The sequence below is a fragment of the Cervus canadensis genome, chromosome 14, assembly GCF_019320065.1.
Source record: "Cervus canadensis isolate Bull #8, Minnesota chromosome 14, ASM1932006v1, whole genome shotgun sequence".
Lineage (NCBI taxonomy): Eukaryota > Metazoa > Chordata > Mammalia > Artiodactyla > Cervidae > Cervus > Cervus canadensis.
This window is the reverse complement of record NC_057399.1, coordinates 10,082,645-10,104,727: the sequence shown is the minus strand read 5'-3', so window position 1 is coordinate 10,104,727 and position 22,083 is coordinate 10,082,645. Positions and strand designations below refer to the sequence as shown.

Below are 22,083 nucleotides of genomic sequence, written 5' to 3'. Positions count from 1 at the left end.
CTGGGCCAGATTCCCCCTTAAGCCTTTGCTTCATCTTTACTCCTGAAGAAATGTGTTTGCTGAGTTTTAAACAGAAAAGAATGGTTCACAAAGTCTTCCAAAGAGCAAATTTGAAAAAGATAAAGTAACATTAAGTATAATTTTAATGTTAATGTAGATGTTAAATGAGGAACAATGATATTGGGCTTATATGTAAAATCTCCTTTGAAAAACAAGTTTGAAAACTAGTGGAATAGACTGATAAATCGCTCTACATGCAATGAACATGAATACCCATAAATCACCTTTAGGAGTGTGTGTGTGTGTGTGTGTGTGTGTGTGTGTGTGTGTGTGTGTGTGTGTGTGTGTGTGTGTGTGTGTGTGTGTGTGTGTGTGTGTGTGTGTGTGTGTGTGCCGCTGTGTCTATGAATATGAGAATGTGAATTACCAAAGATAGCAAGAGCTGCAAGAATGCAACCGAAGCAGTGATGTGGCGATTCACTAACCCCGATATCTCCTGGAAAATTAATTATAGGTGCTTGAGGGTCTAGAGGACTGTGTGTCATTGGTATCCAAATGGATCCTTGCTCATTATCCTTGTGCTAATTTAGGGCTTACTATGGCCCAGGCATTCTGCCTGTCTAAATCTCTTTAATCCCCCAAACCCAGGACTTCCCTTGTGGTCCAGGGGTTGAGACTTCGCCTTCCAATGTAGGGGGTGCAGGTTTGATCCCTAGTCGGAGAGCTAAGATCCCACATGCCTCATGGCCAAAAAACCAAAACATAAAAAAAACCCCAAAACCCAGAAATTCAATAAAGACTTTAAAAATCGTCCACATCAAATTAAAAAAAAAAATCCCCACAACCCTTTAAGGTGGGCCCTATTGAGGGTCTCAGAGAGGCCACTGCCATGGGGAACTGCCTTACCTAGGGACACATCTCTCCTGGGCCCAGCCATGGCCAGTGGCTGACTGACAAGAAGACCCAAAGGCTCAGGCCCCGTGCCTCACTCTGGACAGTGGTGAGGGCCATCCCGGCTCCAGAACTCCTCTAGGATTGGGGGTAGCCTCAGCTGCAAACTTCAGATCAACTTCTTGCTCTGCCCAATCCTGCCACCCTCACTTCCTTACAGTATATTTCCTAAGCTCATTCTTCCACAAACCTTCTACATCTAAGACTCTGTCCCCGAGTCTGTTTATAGGACGTCCAAACTAAGGTGTCATCCCATTTCAGAGATGTGAACCTAGGAAGTCTGTCTCCAGAGACCATGCCCTTAAGCATTTCACACTATTGCCTCTTAAGGAAGACAAAAGTGGGCACCTCCCTGCATCCAGTCCCTTCTGGACTTACCCCCACCTCCACTCCCTGCTCCACAGTCTACATTGCTCTGTTTAGACTCCAGGTCTCTTTTATTGTCCTTTAGTCACTACCTCATGTCTGACTCTTTTGTGACCCCATGGACTGCAGCCGGCCAGGCTCCTCTGTCCATGGGATTTCCCAGGCAAGAATACTGGAGTAGGTTGCCACTTCCTTCTGCAGGCGGTCTTCCCGACCCAGGGGTCGAACCTGTGTCTCCTGCATTGGCAGGTAGATTCTTTACCACTGAGCCACCTGGGAAGCCCCCGGGTCTCTACTCACTGAAAATTAATAAAATTTCACTAAAAATTGTCGTCAGGAGGCCAGAAGGGGGAGCTCTCACACACAAATCACTCATATTATTCACTCTCTCAACATCCCAACAGGAAGAGACATACCTTGTATCTCTGGCAGGAAGCCACCCTAGCTTACTATCACCAGCAGGAAAGAAGATTTCTCCTTGCCTGGCAACAGGTCTGCCAACGAGAGACTGCCACAACTCAGCCAATGAAAAGCCACTATGATCCGAACTCCCCGTTTCCTTCAATGGACTTTTGTTTATAGTGGCCACTTCCGACTTCCCCTTCTCTATAAGAGTTCCCTCTCCCATGCTGAGCTGGACTTACATGTGGTTTGCCATGGCTGCATGTCCTCAACTGCAGTTCTTTGCTGCTCCTATATAAACCCCTTTTGCTGGTAACGGGCTTCTTGATTGTTTTAGGATAACATTACCAAACACTGGTTTAAGCAAGAATTTTAGAAAGCTTGAATTCCACTGAAAAAGAAGAAAGGGGGTGAAACGGTATTGCAATTCCATGAGAAAAGGAATCTTTCCAGCTTCTTTCACCCCTTTCCCACAGGGCTGGCCATTAGCTTGGCAGGCACAGGGGGTTACATCCAAGTGTGTGTGAGTAACCCCCGCTCAAGTACACACAGGCTGAGCGGGCGTCCATTAGCGTTCAAAGCTTGTCAGCTGAAATTTGCGTCAGCTGTCCTGCCCTGACCATAGACGACGTCCCTCCTGCTCAGCAAGCTCACAGGCTAACAGCCCTTGACACACACTGAGGGGCATGCTGATCCGATGCAGAGAGAAACGCACGGGGGGTGTTAGTATTACAGACCTCTCCAGATTTGTTTCCCGTACAGGATCTGGGTGTATCTTTATCTAAAGATTTCCCTTAATAGTGGGGATACCATTAATGTCTAACTATATTACTTACTTTAAAATGTTTGCTCACTATTTATAGTCTCAACATTTTAAAATGTACGTTCTTAGGTTTCTGTATTGGAAAGGCAAGCAAACTTTTGCTGGGTTAATAACTGTTTGGTTGGACACAGCTTGCAAATACTATAATTTCCCTTTAAAATGACTTAGCAAATAACTTATGATATCTTGACAAACACTTGAAAATAACTAATAAATATCCCCATAACAAATCATAGCTTTAAAATGATCACACCTAATGGGGAGCTATTGCTCAATGAGCACAGAATTTCTGTTTGTAAAGAGGAAAGCATTTTGGAGATGGATGTGGTGATGGTTTCACAACAGTGTGAATATGTTCAGGGTCACTGAATTGTATACTTACAAATGGTTAAAATGGTAAATTTTATGTTACATACATTTGGTTATAATTTTTAAAAAAGGAGAGATGAGGTAAAAAGATTGAGAACTACTGCCATAGAAGAAGCTTTATAATGTGAGGGATCAGAACAAACGGTTGGGAAGAATTAAAAAGGAAAGATATCTGAGTGTGAAGTGTAAGTGCTTCCAGGACCCCGCAGGTCTGTCTGAATGGAAGTTATGGTGACTTCAGCTTTCTTTTTGGTGCTTGTCTTGTGCTGTTTACATTTTCTGTAATGGAAATGTGATATTTCAGTAACCAGAAAAAGAAATAAACATGTATGTGTGTATAAATGTAAATATATATGAATAAGAGGGTAGTAAAATTCCCTCCCTCTCCCCAATCAGGGACGCAGTGAGTAAAAGGCAAGCTGCTGCTTCTAGGATGATCTGGCCAAACTGAGACCTGTAGAACATACCCCCAGATAGCAGCAGCTGGGTATCAAGGAGGATCGCCCACCTAGAAATGAAGGACCAGAGTCTTGGCTTCAGCCTTGCCTCTTATTTATACAGAAAGCTGAGCACCAAAGAATTGATGCTTTTGAACTGTGGTGTTGGAGAAGACTCTTGAGAGTCTCTTGGACAGCAAGGAGATCCAACCAGTCCATCCTAAAGGAAATCAGTCCTGAATGTTCATTGGAAGGACTGATGCTGAAGCTGAAACTCCAATATTACGGCCACTCAGCTCCTCTCTCATGAGCTTTGTGATGCTGGGTAAACTAACCTCTCTGTTTTCTTGCCTGAAAAATGCTGATAATAACAGTCTATAACATCTCCACTGTGTGGGGTTGTACCGAATATTAGTTTGGTAGGCCTGCCTTAACAAAATACCCAGACTGGGTGATTTAAAAGAAATTTCTTGTCTCACAGTTCCAGAGGCCCAAGACAAGGGTGTCAGCAGGGCTGGTTCCTTTTGAGGGCCGTGAGGGAGAATCAGCTCCCCAGCTACTGGTAGCTTGCTGGCAGTCGTTGGCATTTCTTAGCTTACGGACTCCATCTTCTCGTGGGGTTCTTCCCCGTGGGTATGTCTGTCTCCAAATTTCCTCTTTCTATAAGGACACTATTTGCACTGGATTATCCTACTGCACTATGACCTCATCTTGACTAATTACATCTGTAAGGACCTGATTTCCCAAAGAGGTCACATTCTGAGGTACTTTTCATTTAGAGTTCAACACATGGATTTTTGTTGTTCTTCAGTCGCTAAGTTGTGTCCAACCCTTTATGACCCCCATGGACTGCAGTACATGATGCTTCCCTGTCCTTCACTATCTCCCAGAGTTTACTCAAACTGAGGTCCATTGAGTCAGGGATGCCATCCAACCATCTCATTTTCTGTCACCCCCTTCTCCTCTTGCCCTCAATCTTTCCCAGCATCAGGGTCTTTTCCAAAGAGCCAGCTCTTTGCATCAGGTGGCCAAAATATTGGAGATTCAGCTTCAGGATCAGTTCTTCCAATGAATATTCAGGGTTGATTTCCTTTAGGATTGATTGGTTTGATCTCCTTGCTGTCCAAGGGACTCTCAAGAGTCTTCTCCAGCACCACAGTTTGAAAGCATCAATTCTTTACTCTCAGCCTTGTTTGTGAAAGTGGTCCAACTCTCACATCCATACATGACTACTGGGAAACCCATAGCTTTGACTATACACCTTTGTCAGCAAAGTGATGTTTCTGCTTTTTAATACACTGTCTAGGTGTGTCATAGCTCTTCTTCCAAGCTCCTAACAGGGGTTATTATGAGAACGAAATGAGACACGACATTTAAGGGCCCAGCAGGTTACCCAGCACACAGTGAGCAGGCAGCACTGTTAGCCGTTCCCATCATCATGACATCAGTTATCACAGCAAGGTCAGCACAGCCACCACATCACTGAACCTCTGCTTCTTGCAGGGACCTGAACCGAATTCACACACAGGGCTTCTGCCAAAGTTCTCATAAGACGGGGCACTCCCCCACACTGCTTTTCACAAGGAAACAGCTATTTTTGCCCTGACTTGAGGAAGTCAAACCTTCAAGCTCTGGAAGGCTAGGTATCAATTCAAACAAATTGCTAAACCACATTATTTTGATCTTTCAAATTTATCTGACGGCAGAAGGAGTAGGCTTCTTCCCTGCGCTGTACATTATCTGCAGTCATTTGTAATTGTGTTTAAATAAATGGGGGGAGAGCAGCCAGGCAGTACCCAAGAACAGATCTGGAGACACTTGCATTTAGAATCAGAAGCCTTGGGATGTGGATCTGAGACAGGCTCCCTAGCAATGCACCGTGGGACCCAAGCACAGCTACTTTGCCTTGCTGAGACACAATTTCCTAATTCATTCAGTCAGCAAACGTGTTTCATGGAGTAAGAGCCAGTGTTACACAGGGATAGAGAGGATTACAGGCCCCGGGGCCAGGAGGGGCTCAGAGACTCACTGTCCAACGGGGAGGGCCAGGTGGACACACAGATGAACCAGTGCAGAGGGGGGACCTCAACATCCTCTCCTACTAACACGGGGAGAGCGGTTCCTGCTCTCCTTCCCGAGCATCTAATGTGGCTGTTTGGACAGTGAGTTCCTTGCCGGGCAAGCCTTTTATCTTACTCTTCCTGCCTGGCCCAGGCCTGGCTGATAGGGTGTGCTGGAAATGCTAGTTGAGTTAATAGAACACCTAAATGGTTAAGAACATGGGCTTCTGAGTCAGCCAGACTGGTCAGCTTTGAATGCAGTGACACTGGCTATTTGTCGGATGCTCAGCAAATCATTTATCTTTGCTCAGCCTGCTCAGCCTTTTTTTTTTTTTTTTTAATAATGATATGGTTGCTAATTAGCTAAATCATTCACTCATTTAATAGATATTTAGTAGGCATCTACTACGTCCTAGGTACCCAGTTCTAAGTCTCAGCGATATGGCAGAAAATGAAGCAGACAATGAAGAAGAAAAAAAGAGCGCACATCAAGTCAGGTAACTATTGTGAAGAAGAACGAAAGGGATGGGACTGCAATTTTGAATAGGGTGCCAGGGAAGCACGTGTGGATGTGTGGACAAAGACGCGACATCGGTCAAAGAGGCAGAGGCAGCTCACTGGGAGGAGCATTCCCGGCACTGGAAATTGCACACCCCCTGCCGGGTGGCCGTCTTAAACATCACGTTCAACAACATGTGTACGGTGCTCAAGATGCTGCCTGGGATGCAGCAGGATCTCATTAATGGAGAGCTATTATTAGCGTGACATTAATAAATGTAATTGTATTGAGGAAAGAAGAAGACAGAGACTATAAATGTACCCTCTGCACACGGCAGTCACATCGAGGGTTATTGTTACAGTTGCTGTTTATTACTAGCAATTAATTACCTCCAGGAAATGCTCCTGACAGTCTGAAGTTACAGGGGGCCCAAGAGCCAGCCCCTCCCTCCTCAGGCTCTGGGACTTGAGTCCTAGCGAGATGCTGATGGGGAAGACTCGGGGCGGGGTAAAGGCTGGGTTTCTCTCCTGCCTCACAGAGGAAGGAGTGAGAGCCCCTCACGCCCACCCCCACACATACCTGGGTCAGGGAGATTTCCACAACCTGCGTGAGACAGTGACACCAGCTGTCACGGCAGTAATTTGGGAATCGCCATCAGCAGATTCAAGAACGATAGACCCTGTTAAAACTTCTGTTGTCAGTTCTGATTATTTACTGGATAGCAAAAGTCTTTCGTTTATAGCAGCCTGGAAGGCAGCAGAGTAGGGGAGTGTGACCGAATTTCTCCATCGTGTGTGGATTCAATCCCAAGAAGTTAACTCAAGGTTACCAGTGTTTACTGAGCTTCCTCCAGGTGTAAGTGCTAGGCAAAGTACTGTGGGGACCGGAGGGGTGAAAACTGTGGCTGCCACAAGTCTGGGAGCTGCCAATTCACTGGAGAATATGAATACAGCTTTCCCACAGGCAGACTGCAAGAGGCAGGGATAGGAGCCGGGTGCAATGGACTATAAGGGAGAGGAGTCTGGAACTGGCTACCTGGTGTAGGGGAGGAGATGGGAGAGACTTCATGCTAAACTTAATGCACAGTTAATAATTAGCTTACAGTAAACATTCCCTCTTTAAAATGCTTAAGATTCCCACACAGACACCTATATGTCTCAGATGGGGTCCCCTGGAAGTAGAGCCTAGGACAGGGAATCATGTGCAAGGCATAGATTAAATGCGTGTTCTTGGGAGAAACCTGTAGGGGGAGAGGAAGAGTTGGGAGGCCAAGCTCTGTGGGACGTGTTTCCGAGTGAGGCAACTCTCCGCCCGATCCTCCCGGGAGCCCCTGGAGGTGAAAGGCGCCGGCGTCACACCAGCCAGCCACGGCTGCGGGCTGCGGGGGGCTGGGGGGTGAGGCCCAGGCACCTCCAGGCTGGGAGGCTCCATCCGCGTGGGACCTGGCGGGGCACCCGCACAGCCGCGGGACGGGCAACCCTCAGCTAACTCCTGAAAGGGCGGGGCTCTGGCGGGGGCCCCAGCAGCGCTTCTGGGAACGAGACGGAGTGAAGATTCTTAGGGCTGCGGGACCCTCAGTGCCATGGGGCTCGGCTACAGGGAGGGACGGGGACTGGGCAGATGCCTTCCACCTGCACGGTGACAATCAAATCCCCAGCCTGCATGGAGGCAGCAGGTAGAGAACGCGAACGTGCCCCGACAGCCTTATACGAGTTCACAGGTGTGTTGAGAGAATTAAATGAGAATTAAATACGTGAAACAGACTGGCACTTCAGAGAGAATGATTGTGAGACTTGATTCTGAATATTCCTTGATTTAGACCTGCATAAACTGGGCTTTGAAAAATCATCATAATAACTTGGGGATAATAATAATAGTCATGATGATGATACTACTGGGTACTGAACACCATTGTTACTTCTCACATCAACCCTATGAAGTAGGTTGTATTTCCCTACATAGATGAGGGAACCGAGGCACAGATAGGTAAGCAATTTTCCTGAGGTCACACAGCCCTAAGAGCTGGACTGAACTGTGGCCTCCTTTTGCCTGACTTTTCAAATCTTCATTTCCTGTTACAGTTCATCACTGCCATGCCCTGGGAAATGGTGCATTTTATGTGAGTTTGAGGGTAGGCTGCTTAGCCAGGGAATAAAGGGAGAGAGATTAGGTTCCCAAACCAGCGCCCATGTTAAGTTTGTGGATAATGCAGTTTCAGTGGAACTGCTTGGGTCTGGGACAGGGTGGAGACAAGCGGGGTGCAGGGGAGGTTCTGCAAGGGTTTGCTGTTGATCCTGGGCAACAGCCAGAAACACTCATGAAGGGAGACCTTAGAACAGAAAGCAGAGAGTGACGTCGGGAACTAGTACGAGGTCACTGGGACAAGCCCCGTTTTCTGGGACGCGCAGTTGGCACATCACACTTGGACCACGGCAGAGTTTCTGACAAGCTCTCGAGGGACTGCTTCGAGGATAAAATCCAAACAGGTGGGATCAGGAGAGTCCAGGGGATGGAGTCATGACTGGTTGAATGACCAGCCCCCAAAGGGGTCAAATCCTAAGTCGGTAGGGTTTTCTCTACTTCTGGGTGGAGTTCCTATAGTATTCCAGTTCTTGTCTCACTCAAATTCAACCTAAAAAAAAAAAACTATAGGCAAAATGATGATATCAAATATAAGGCACAAATGGGTCACTGGTGGGAAGCTTCTGTATTGGAGAATAAAACCAGGACCCCAAAGATCAGAGAGGCAGGAGAGATAGGCAGACTTGAACAACATGGCATTTAATTCATCCGTGTGTGTGTGTGTGTGTGTGTGTGTGTGTGTGTGTAGCGTAAAGTTTCCTGTTTGATAAAAAAATCAGCTTCAGGGTCACAGCGTGGCCAGGCAACAGTGGGAATGAAATAAATGAGGCTTCAGTCAACAGTGCGTCATTTTCCTGGGACGAGGAGCTGGTTAGCTTCCTCTAATGACCTGATTCCAAGAACTTAGTTAGTGATTGGGATCCCAGCCAAACAGCTTCCTCTAGGATGTCCTCTTTTCAGGCAAAATATTGATTGGGGATGGGGGCAGTATTTGAGTCTTAGTAGAGATAAGAATCCCATGGACAGAGGAGCCTGGTTGGCTGCCTTCTATGGGGTCGCACAGAGTCGGACACGACTGAAGCGACTTAGCAGCAGCAGCAGAGATAATTTTTTTAAAATCTCAATTAAAAACTTGAAGTTTAAGGGGCACACCGGTGAAGGCTGGATTCCCATTCTTCAGCAACAAACACAAACAGATCAATGAACTCTGCAAACTGCCACCTGCTGTCTTCATAACCTTCTTGGTGAGATCAATTAGTGATAACAGCCATCAGAGATGACTGCATGAACTTAAGGCTGCAGGCCTCTCCCAAGATGTTAAATTGAGATGTCTAGGCCCGCAGCTGTTTGAGAGAGTCTGGGCGAAGGATGAAGATTTGGTCTATTATTATATCTGGAGGAACTCATGGGTCACCCTCTTTGCAGCTGTGATCGCTTCTACATGAGATCCACCCACAGGGAGTGAGGAGGTGATCACAGGAAATAGTTTAGAAAGAATGGGCCCCCTTCTCACGGTCAAAAATATTCCCAAGAGCCCCTTTCAATTTCTCTGTGCCCAAGTGCTCTGGTAAGCCTCACAGCCCTGACCCAAGCCTGGGGTAAAGGCTCTCAGTGACCTCCTAGAGAATCTGGTGCACACAATAGGATATAATGAGATTCTATGAATTTAACCTTTGTCAAAGGCACCACAAAATAAATATGGTGTCGTTTCAAAAGACAAACCAGAAGAAACATTCACTAAAGGACGGACACTGCTGGTTAGAGCCCTCCTATCTTGGTCTGACACACCCAAAGGATGTGTCCATTTTGAGGGCTGGAACATCATCCTTTTTGGGGAAAGAGACTGGAAACTGGGAGGAATTAAAACATGATCACCCCCCAAAAATTTAAGCTTTGGTTTTTTCACCTGTAAACTCAGCACACATTCCCAAGTAGCCTTTGAAGGGCTATGGATATCAGCTTGTTGATGAATTCAGCGCCTCTTTGGTAGAAAAGCCTTCTTGGAGGAGTCTACTAAGCCACAGTGTATGGCCTGAGTGCTAGGGAGGAGGGAACTTGGCATTGCACCCTCACTCCCCAGGGCGTGGCAGAAGGAGAACTCACAGCCCAGGCACCTGCGGTTACCCACACATGGAGTTTTGCTCACTGAACTGCGGGAAAATCCAGGACAGCTTCCTGGTTTTCACTCTCATAAGCAGAATGGAGTCCCTGCTCCAAGGGTCTGGGCTGACCTTGGACAGTGACTGGCAATTGTTATCTACCATCTCTCTACCACGGGGTAGGGAACCCACCGACCACATCCTTCTTCTTTGTGCTCCCAGCTCCTAGCACCCAGCACAGGATCTGCTAAGGAGTGAATGAATGGAGGAACAAATACATCTGACAGAGCCCCAAGCAATTCTCAGCGTCGCTATTTGAGACTCACCAGGACTACCTGTTAATAATGGGAATTTTTTGGCGCTGCTGCAAAGCCACTGGATCAGAAGTTCTGAGGCAGGGCTAGGAAATGTGCATTTTTAACGAAGTTCCCTGGGAGATTCCCACCTGTGTATAGAAGTTTATGAATTGCTGCCCTAGAGGAACTCTGCTGACTGGGATTCTCAGAATACTCTGGGCTTTTGAGACCTAACAGCCAGTTGAAGCCTGAGTTTTATCCGGTGTTTGTTAGAAGAAGGGTTTCCAGGTGAGAAAGCATTCTGAGATTCGCAGCCCAGAGAGAGGTAATGGCAGGGCCAGCAGCCCTGTGGGCTCAGGGAGTCAGGGGAGCAGGCGCCCGGACCATCGGGGCGGCTGGGGACACGGGTCCTGTCCGCCAGTGTTCTCAGAGGAAGGCGGCTGGGAGGAGAGCGCTTAAGAAAATTAAAGAGACGAGGGCCCCAGACCAAGCCAGAGTCCCGACCTGGGGTGCCCGAAGAAATCTCTGTAACACACCAGCTGGCAGCCACAGGCCTGGCTCCCAGGCGAGAATGCATACTGAATCAATTGAAATCGAGTCACGGATACAATTAATTTAATGTGTTTAAACGATTTTCCGTATAGTAAACACGCTGAATGAGGGTGACCCAGAATAAAGTGACTGTCTGAGAACGGAAAAACGGAGACCGTGTGTGCTGTATAATAAAAACCCTTCAGCAAATAGAAAACGCTTCAATTTATTCCTACCTCCTGTTCCTTTCCTTTCCGACTCTTTATTTATGTCTGAACTTGGCCTTCTGCGGTCTCCTTGGACCACAGGGACACTTTTTATTTTGTCAGAAGTCGGTCTTTTTTCTCTGATCAGAAGACAATTTTAATGAAATCTGTCTCGAGCCCAGCGACAAGCACATATTAATATGTGACGAAGGGAATGAGGAAGGGGAAAAAACACCTGAAGACCTGTTTCACTACTGCACTCTTTCCCTCAACTAATGGAAGATTTGTATAAAGAGGAGAGAGATAGCACCAGGGTGGTAATGGCAGGCCCATCTGAGCTACTGTCCTGTCTCAATCGAACCTTCTTTCTGTGTGACTTTGAAACTCCCCGGCCGTACCTCACATACTCACCCATGACCCGAGGGGGCTGAATTTGAGGATCTCTAAGATCGCTTTCAGTTCTGACATTCGCCGAATCGTGAGTCACAAATGAGACCAGGCATAAATATGCATCAAGGAATGTCCCATCAAAAAGAAACTCATCTTCAAGCCGTGTAAAACCTTTCAGGCAGCCTCAAGCAGGGATCGTGTATTATTTGGCAGCATTTAGGAGTAGTTATAAATGATCTCCACCTAAGCTACATCAGGCATCTAGACAAAATGCTGCATTCCAGGATTAGGAGAGGTTTCCTAGATTCTGTAGCTCTCTATCCAGCCGCTTCAACTTGGGATACCACAAATTCATTCTATTAAATGGGAAATAAAGCATGACAAGATGGCCTGAAAAAGTGGACCCGTATTTTGAGACAGCTTCGCCACAATGCTACTAGTGGGACCCCTGGTGAATTCCACCCTTCTCTAAGACCCTGTCTGTGAATTTGTTCAATGGATAGAAAGGACTTCTGAGGCCTTTGGTGCTCTGTGGAGACTTTCTGAGAGAGAGGTTTCAGGAGAGGAGAGGTGGGACGTGGAGGGGGCTGATCTGGAAGGGCTCTGGGCTCTTCTTCCATTCACCTGAGAATCTCCTCTTTAATTTATATTACACACCAGGGACCACATACAATCTGATAACAATAAGTTCTAAGGATGAAAAAAAAGAACTTTTTGAAACCACGGGGCTGAGGAAAGTTGTTAAAGTTTTCAGTCTGCGTCCAGGCTGCCCTGCGGACACGACCTTTACCGGTAACTAACAAGAGCCTTCACTTCCAAGTCGTGGGAGCAGATGTCCAGGTCTCAGGTCGAGAGGGGCTCCATTTAGGAACTTGGAACTCTCCTTCTTTTCAGCAAACCTCAATGTTCCCCAATGCCCAGAGCAGTGGTTCTAAACTCTACTGTGCATTAGGGGGTCTGTGATGGCTGTGCCCCAACCCTGAGATTCTGATCCAGTGGGTCTGGGGTTAGGCTCAAGAATTTGCATTTCTAACCAGCTCCTAGGAGATGCTGGTGCTGCTGGTCAAGGCACACTTGGAAAATTGTTGGCCTGTAAGACAAGGCCAGCCTCCTTAGCTTTCCCTACAGAGCTGTGCCCCAGCTCACCCTCCCAGCCTCACCACCCTCCCTTTCAATATTCCCAACAAAGTACATGCACCCCACCACACTCCATCCGGCGGGACCACCAGCTCCCTGTCTGCAGGTCTAAGGCACAACCCAAAAGATTCCACTTCCAAAGTCTTCCAGGACTCTTTGTTAAAGGTCACAGAAATGCGCCTAGGCTCACACAGTCTCTCCCATGGTGCGGAGCACTTTCAACCTCTTAATGTCATTTGAGTCCAGGTCTCACCCCTGCATCTGGACCACAGACTCCAGGACAAGGAGTCCACCTTACCTTGCAGTCCACACCATAGTCTACCCCCAGCACCTGCACAAGTTCTGGCCTGTCAGACCAACCGCCCAAGCCTGAGTGCACGCAGAGAGGAACATGGACATGTAAGAAATACCCCAGTCAGCTCATCTCATATACTCCCAAGAAAGACTGATTCTCCAAATGCCTTTTTAAATTAGAACAATGGGCAGCACTTTAGCCATTTCAAACTATTCTTTAGGCAAATTTCCCTAATTTTCTGGGAGCACAGTCAGTGACAAATACATCATCATGAGACATAAATGACGACCATTTATGTTCATGACCAGAAGGTAGTGTGATGCAGCTATTAAGAGCTAGACCCAGGTTCAAATCCTAACTCTACCTCCGATTAGCTGCTGTGGTACTTAAATGTTCCAAGCTCCAGGCTCCTCAGCTTTATCAGGGGTGGTAACAGCACCCACTTCCTAGGGATGGCACACAGATGCAGTGAGACAATTATTAACTACAATGACCACTAGCATTTCCTCCGTGTCTACATGTGCCTAGCACTGGGCATACACCATCAAGCTAATCTACATAAATGCTTAGCACATACCTAGCACATCATAAGCATTCAATAAATAGTGATTCTCATCATTGCCAATTTTCCTGACTTCTCTGCAAGCCAGTCATTATTATTCCCATTTGCCAGCTATTTCAAGAATCTTGAAACTCAGAACAAGTAGCTTGCTCAAGCAACTGCTAGGGCAGTTTTTAATCTGTAACAGCTAATGTTTATGACTGCCTTGCCAGGTAGGTATTATTCCCATTTGGGGGCTAAAAAAACCCTGTAGTCTGAAGACCATAACGTGAAAGTGAATGCCCAGGATTTGAATCTGACTCTGGATCTAGAGCTTCTGTTGGCTCACCCCCACCCCGCCAGCTGGTGGGTTCCACCTGCTCTGTGTCACCTCACTATGGCCTTTCCAATCCTCGAGTTACATAGAGAGGCAGTTTCCCAACACATCGAGGAGTGTTACTGGCCATGCCCGTTTCAGCAGCCTTGCAATCCCAGAGCCCACAGGAAGTTATTTCAACAAGCGAGAAAATGAACCATATATCAGAGGGCCTGTAACACAGTGCCTCTTGCCCAGGACGTCTCCAAGAGGCGCTAAGGAAAGCAGAGCCCGGGGGCCTGGGACTGACCGTGACCCCGAAGAAGTTGGTCTCGTTCATGGCATTGAGGATGATCTTGCCCAGTGTGTGGTCTGTGTAGTTGAAGTCCTGGATCCGCTGGTGCCGGCTGCTGGCGTGCAGCGTCTCCATGGCCCTCTGAAGCGTCTTGGCGATGACCCAGATGCCATCGTAGGCGTACCCGTGGAACTTGCTGGGTCCTACCCCTGACCGCTTGTTGTTGTATTCTCTCTCATACTGCTGCGGCGTCTGGAAAATAAGGAGGCCGGGGAACACCAAGTTACAGGCAGCCGGGACATGAAGCACGCAGTGCTGAGAGCTGACCCTCCCCAGTGCTTATCGTCAGCCAGGCACGGTGCCAGGCTCTTAACGGGCATCACAGCATCTAACCCCCACAACGACCTTGTACACCGGGACTGTTACTGTCCCCATTTGCAGATGAGAAAATTGACTCAGGAAAGCTAACTTGCCTAGGACCAAGTGAGTGGCAGCTGGTATCTGAACCCTGGCTGTCCGCCAAGACCAGTGGAAGGAAAAATGCATCCTGAGCAGGCCTCCTCCTGACATTAGCTGGGCCTGGAGCTACAGTAACAGTGGAGGCCCGTATACCATATGTCTAAATAGTAAGTTATAGATGACAAACAGACTGTTCAATAAAATATTTTCTATCTTTTTGTCATAATGGGTTAAAGGAGGGTAAATAAACCTTCCTAACAAGCTGGAAGGCCAGGTTTGAATTCAGAAGTCTGACTCCTCAGAGCTTCAGTCTGGACACAGAAGCACCGGGGAAGCTAACTTTGCTCCAGGGCCCACCCCCTTCTCTTCCCACTGGACTCCACCCCACAGGCCAGTCAAGCTCGGTCCACCTTCTTCTAGCATCAGTAGTCCCATGACCACCCAGACGCTCAGACCTCCCTAAAGAGGCTCCTTGGACCCTGGATGTGGCTCCAGGCTCTTGGGCAGGGAATTCAGGGTATGGCCCAGGCTTGGGAGGGGCGCAGTGCAGGGGGGCAGGTCCCTGTGGCCTTGTGGAGTTTGAACCCCATGGGGCTTGAGTGAGGTCCTCTTAGAGCATGGGGTCCAGGGCCGGTCCTAGTTGTCCAGAGGTAAGGTCCCTTCTGATCTCTACATTGTGCTCTTCCCTTTCATCTTCCATAATGTAGCAGGGTCTGCGAATAACTTCGCATTAAAATTTTTTTTTCTCCCATTGAGCTGGATTTCATAAAAGAATTTCATTGGTAATATTAACATTCTGATTGAGGCCACAAAGTAATGAAACTGCCTTTTTACTCTAGTCCCTGAGGCTTATAGATCCAAATGAATGCCGCTCCAGGGGAACCCATTACCCTCAGCTCTTCATGGGCCTTTTCTCAAATCACTTCTGGACTCCTCTGCCAGAAATGTCATCAGAGCCCATGGCTTAGTCTTTGGATAAACCCTCCTTGGGGACAAATCAAACACAGAAACCAGAACTCACTGTCAGTTTATACCAGAAAAGGCCCCTTGGAGACGGTCACACACGCCGTCTCAATCTGCAGCAGGGGACACAGAGAGGTCTAGCGACTTGGCCAAGGTCACACAGCATTAGCGTGTGTGTCTCTGTGAGTATAGCTAGACTGTCTCATTTTATCTTTGCTGCTTCTCATATGTTTGAATTTTGAGGTCATAACTGCCTTTTGAAAACCACTCCAAGTTGTTCGAGGCCAGTTTTGGTATCCGAGTAGAGTGGTGAAGCTGAGCCATTGAAGGCTGGGTCACTCTGTGGCTGGATCTCAAGTCTCTCACCCTTGGCTCGAGCTGTTAGCAGAGCCTGGGTACAACCAAGCCCCTCCAAATGTGGAATCTGCCTGACCAAATACGAATGGTATCTCAGCAACAAATCCACCACCTTTAAAAAAAAACACAAAAAAACATTTTGGCTCCTATTGGATAGCTCAGGTTTTATCTATTTATGATTTCCTTTGGAAATGCATCATGTCCAGCCATCACTGTTTTGTTCATCAGTCAAAACACCCAGCAGAAGTTCTTCAATTCCAAGGGTTCTTCAAGGAGACAGCACCGTCTCTAGCCCAGCCCAGCTCCTCAAGCCCCTTCTCATAGGGAACTGCACCCCTCCACCTGGAGGCTGGCTCTCTCCACAGGCATCCTTTGCCTGCTCACTTCTTATCAGGGAGCATGAGATAGTGTATTATGAGGCTTTCTCTCTTCCCTGAACCTGCTGGGTCTCCCTCACTCACACCAAATTTGTTTGCACTCGAGGCTGTTGCATTAGATGCCTCCTCTGCCAGGAAGCTTCTACCCCAGCTCTTGCCTGATATTCTCGGCACACAAACGTCAACACGTGTCATCTCTCAGGGATGCTTCCCTGACCTACCCTTTCCACAACTTCCTCCTGCCAGGCAATCTCTATCCACTAGTTTTATCTTCTCTATTGCAATTTTTACTTCCTCCAATGCATCTACCCAAAGAATTAAGCTCCAATGGGTCAGGGGTGTTATCTTGATCACAGAACCCAAAACAATACCAGCAGATACCCTTTCTAAGCATCAGTTTCTCCATCTGAAAAGTGAGGAGGTTGGACCAGGTGATCTAGAAGCTTCCTCCTGGTGAGTGATCCAGGCAGGAGCCTGGCACAGTGGTAAGAACACAGGATTTGGAAGCAGGCTTACCTGCCCTCCAGTTAGCTCAGTGGTTTGGTAACGTGACCTGGGGCTGGGGTCCCATCTCCTGCAGGTCTCTGCAGCCTCCCGTCTAGGTGGCTGTGACAGCTTGGTGAGATGAAGTGTGTCCAGGACGTGTTGCTGCCCCAAGAACTCCAGTCACCGCTAGTGACAGCACAGGTGCTTGCTCACCTGGCCACCTGGAACCGCTGCTCGCCCACGATGCCCTGGAGACCCCGGACTTCGCCTGTGCCGATAGCGGGTAGCAGCCCTCCCGTGTGTGAATGGCCTACTTTTACTTCCTTAGCTAATTTCCAATTATTGGACATTGAGGCTTTTTCTAATTTTTCCCAATTACAGGATTGCAAAAAAAGCATCCTTGTATCTAAATTTTCTGAACGCACACTGCTAATTATTTTTTCGGAAGAAATTCCCAGATATATAATTGCTGAGGCAAAAGGTATAAAAACCTTCAATGCTATTCACACATCTAAAGGGCCAAATTATCCTCCCCAACCATGAAAAGCTAAAATTCCACTCCATATGAAAGTGCCCATTTCCTTGCATCCTGGACCACAGTAGGCATTTCTTTTTTTCTTTCTTTCTTTTAAGCTGCTGAGCATGCAGGATCTTGGTTCTCCAACCAGGGATCAAACCTGTGCCCCTGCAGTGGAGGTGCAGAGTCTAACCACTGGGCCACCAGGGAAGTCCCTCAATTTTTAAAATCATTGTCAGTTTCTCAAGTTAACAAAAAAATGTACATCTCTTTTCATTTTAATTTGCATTTCTCTGGTTAACTATTAAGAGTGATCTCCTTTCACACATTGATGCACAACTTTCACTTCTGAGACGTGTTTCCTCTTTATACCATATTGCTATATTGAGAGTCACAACTTTTAAAGCTTTGTTTCAACATATCCTTGTTATTTTTCTATTTGGCTATATTTTTCTTAACTTTAAAATGTAATTTGGGGGAATTCCTTGGCAGTCCAGGGGTTAGGATTCCATGTTTTCACTGCAGAGGGCCTGGATTCAATCCCTGCTTGGGGAACTGAAATCCTACAAGATGTGCGCTGTGGCCAAAAGAAAGAGAAGAAGAAAAAAAGAAATTTGGGTCTATTTCAGGCTGTTAATTCAGCTATTGGCTATTTTTAAAGTATTAAAAATTTACCTGAATGTCTATTTATCTAATTAATTGCTTAAGCATCAAAGGAACGAGGCCTCTTGAACTCTTCTCTCCAAGACTGCTGCTGCGAGGCTTTTTCTGATGCAGGCAAAGGCATCCAAGGGTTGGTGGTGTCTCTCTGAGTCCTGTTTGTTCAACCTAATGAGTACATTCAGATGATGTTTTGAGACTTCTTCTCTATCCAGGACATGCCACTGGGGCATCCTTGAAGGTTTCTGTGACATTCTTAAAGGTGTTGTGGGTGGGGGAAGTCAGACCTTCAGTAAACAGACAGAGTATTGCCTCACCAGGAGGTAAATGAGTGTAGTTTTTAAACTTCTTTGATATATAGTTTATTGGCGATATTTTCATGTGTGTAGATAATAGAGTGGATCAGGATCAGACTGTTTATTCATTTGATACTGGGGCCAACACAAGCCCCTATATATTTTTTAGGTGTACCTCTTATAAATCCCTATATTTTTCTATCTCATAAAACTGTTCATCAGCCAGGGGAAAGGGGTTTGGAGAACACTGGCAACGTGCCTCACTTCTGTGGGTAAAGTCCTTGGAGTGGGACACCCGGGTAGCTTAGCCCTGAAAGGTGACCTCATCCTCACTGTCTTTGCAAGCACCAGGCTGAAGTCATTGCTATCACACTATGTCCGGGACCATTCATCACTGTTCCCCGGTGAAGCTGGCGCCGATCTCCCTCAGGCAAAACAATGACAGCAGGAAGAGACACTCACAATTGTCTGAGAAAAGCTAATAGTTGTTCTTAAAGCAGGTCTCCAATTATTCAGGGCAGAAGAATTCCTTCCGCTGTAAAGCAGACACTGAAAACTGATTGATTACTCACGCTCTGAGGTCAAGTTTATCTTGAGAGGCTAAAAGTTTCTGAGAAAACAAGTTTTACATGAAGAGTCCCAATTACTGACAGGTTGTGCCCCACATATTTTTGAGAGGCAGTTGCTGGAACGTGGAACATATTTTCATACAGAAATTATGTTATAAATAGTGGTTAGGTTCCCAGGCTAGCCCACACAAGTTAGCTACCCCACACCGTGACTAAACGTTATGGGTCTGTCATTCCAACAGAACCAGGCTGAGTCCTGCTTCTTGGGGGAGGGGAAGTCTCACGGACAGAAGAGAGGAGAAGAGGGAAACATCTCCCTCCACATCTCCAACTGCCACCCCCAACCCCGCAGAGTGGCAAAGCCAGCAGAGTTTCTCTCTAGCACCCTTTGTGGGATGCTGCGACCACAGTCTCCTTTGGAAGGTCCACTAGGGGACAGTCTATGGGCTCTTCTAGTCTAGTTTGTAGGTCACCCAAGGAGCCTGTTGAGAATGCAGGGCCCTACATTTTGTTTTGTTGTGTCTGTGGGATAACTCGGACAACTGTATTTTAAAAGCTGTTTTAAGACTTTAAGAATACATAAATTGGTTAACATTGATTAAGTCCCTCTTACAATCTGATTATTGGATTTTCTCAATAGCAACCTCCAGGTGTTTTCTGAGCTCTTTCTCAGACTCTTTCAGTGCTGGGAAAGTCACTACGTCTTCAGGGAGAGCCTTCCACTTGAGGAATGCCTGACGTCTATGAGATCAGTCTTCCAGATACAGAGATTACACCTATCTCCCTGCAGCTTGCTATGTCTTTCTGTGGAGCTGCAAAGAACACGTCTGCATCCTCTTATCCATAACATATCTCAAAGAGCCGAAGTCAGTGACACGCTTACCCTGTCCTCAATGTGCTATATTCTTCACCTTTTAAGCAAAACAGTCTCAAGTCAGACATCCACTCTAATGACGAAATAGGTTATATGAGACTAAAGCTCCCATGAAGAACATTAAGGAAAGCAGAATAAAATATAAATATAGCTATCCAAAGGCATCAGAAAGAGACCAGGACATCTATGACTTGAAGAACCAAGATCCTGGAGGAAAGAGAGATGTTTTGAGAAGAGTCCAACACTCTTTGCTGCTTCCCCTGGAGGCAGCAGTATTTGTTGATCTGCAAGTGGGAAGGCCAGTTGTAGGAACAGAAAACAGTGGATCCGTGTTTTCATCAGTGCCTCAGAGATGGGAAGACAAAAAACCATAGTTCAGGGTCATCAGGGTGGCAAGGCTCATAAGGCCAAGGTCTCAGAGGAAGAGGAACCACAGGGTACCAGTGTGGACACTGACATCTGCACTTGCGATATTTGCTGATACCTAAGCTGCATTTGGTGATGGACAGGGAGGCCTGGCGTGCTCCCATTCATGGGGTCGCAAAGAGTCAGACGCGACTGAGCGACTGAAATGAACTGAACTGAAACTGCATAAGGAGGATGGCATGGCAAACCACTCCAGAATTCTTGCCCGGAGAATACCCATGGACGGAGGAGTCTGGCGGGCTACAGTCCACGGGCTCGCGAAGAGTCGGACGTGACTGAGTGACTAGGCACGCACACGCCGCATGAAACGGGGATGAGAGGCCAGGTGAGAAGTGCTGGCCAAGGGGATAAGAACACAGGCAGGCATGTTCAAAGGCTCAGGACATTAGGAACAGCAGTTGGAATCCAGGGCCAGTAAACATCCCAGGATTTTAGTTTAGAATGTTGAAGGACAGACAGGAATAAAGTCAAACCAAAACAGACCAGATATTATGGAAACTAAAGCCAAGCCTGGAACCATCTCAGTTCTTGGCTGGATAAAGTGAACTGCCCCTATTCCGCTTGCTCAAGGAGAAAAGTCTTCTCTGAAGAAAGATAATGCCACCTGCAGCTTCTTTAATTTTTCATATTGAATTCAATTAATTACACTTACTAGGTATACCAGGTAATAGGATCAAATCTTAAAAAAAAAAACAAAAGAAGGAAAGAAGGAAGAAAGAAAGGAAAGAAGAAAAATAGGCAAGATCTACAGGTGGTTCATATCTTGAATTTATTAGGCCTGGACTTTATTGTAGCAGGTTTCTGTTCAAGAAAATAGACAAAAGATACAGAATATCACTGGAAAACAGGGAGCAAAGAAAGAAAAATAAATAAATAAAATCAAAATCCTAAAAATTTTAAAATATTAATACAGCAAATGAAATTAAGAACTCAACAGATGGATGAAACAGCATATTAGACACAGCAGAAAGTAGGTTAGTCTTTTCTGACCACAGTGCAGTAAGATTAGATCTCAATTACAGGAAAAAAATTGTTTAAACTTCAAACATATGGAGGCTAAATAACACGCTTCTGAATAACCAACAAATCATAGAAGAAATCAAAAAAGAAATCAAAATATGTATAGAAATGAATGAAAATGAAAACACAACAACCCAAAACCTATGGGACACTGTAAAAGCAGTGCTAAGGGGAAGGTTCATGCATTACAGGCTTTACATCAAGAAACAAGAAAAAAACCAAATAAATAACCTAACTCTACACCTAAAGCAATTAGAGAAGGAAGAAATGAAGAACCCCAGAGTTAGCAGAAGGAAAGAAATCTTAAAAATCAGGGCGGAAATAAATGCAAAAGAAACTAAAGAGACCATAGCAAAAATCAACAAAGCTAAAAGCTGGTTTTTTGAAAAAATAAACAAAATTGACAAACCATTAGTAAGACTCATTAAGAAACAAAGAGAGAAAAACCAAATTAACAAAATTAGAAATGAAAATGGAGAGATCACAACAGACAACACTGAAATACAAAGGATCATAAGAGACTACTACCAGCAGCTCTATGCCAATAAAATGGACAACTTGGATGAAATGGACAAATTCTGTAGAATAGTATAAACTTTTCCAAAATGAACCAGGAAAAATAGAAGATCTTACAGACATTCACAAGCAAGGGAAATCGAAACTGTCATCAAAATCTTTCCAGCAAACAAAAGCTCAGGACCAGATGGCTTCACAGCTGAATTCTACCAAAAATTTAGAGAAGAGCTAACACCTATCTTACTCAAACTCTTCCAGAAATTGCAGAAGAAGGTAAACTTCCAAACTCATTCTATGAGGCCACCATCACCCTAATTCCAAAACCAGACAAAGATGCCACAAAAAAAGAAAACTACAGGCCAATATCACTGATGAACATAGATGCAAAAATCCTTAACAAAATTTTAGCAAACAGAATCCAACAGCATATTAGAAAGATCATAAATCATGACCAAGTGGGCTTTATTC

The 22,083-nt window shown here is 46.1% G+C and overlaps 1 protein-coding gene across 1 annotated transcript in view; it reads right to left on the bottom strand.

Annotated features, from left to right (window-relative positions):
* GABBR2 (gamma-aminobutyric acid type B receptor subunit 2) overlaps window positions 1-22,083 on the bottom strand; it is a 356,730-nt gene that overhangs the window by 117,467 nt on the left and 217,180 nt on the right. Inside the window, exon 7 of the mRNA XM_043486441.1 lies at window positions 14,111-14,347. Coding sequence (XP_043342376.1) covers window positions 14,111-14,347 — 237 coding nt within the window. The remainder of the gene's footprint in view (window positions 1-14,110; window positions 14,348-22,083) is intronic.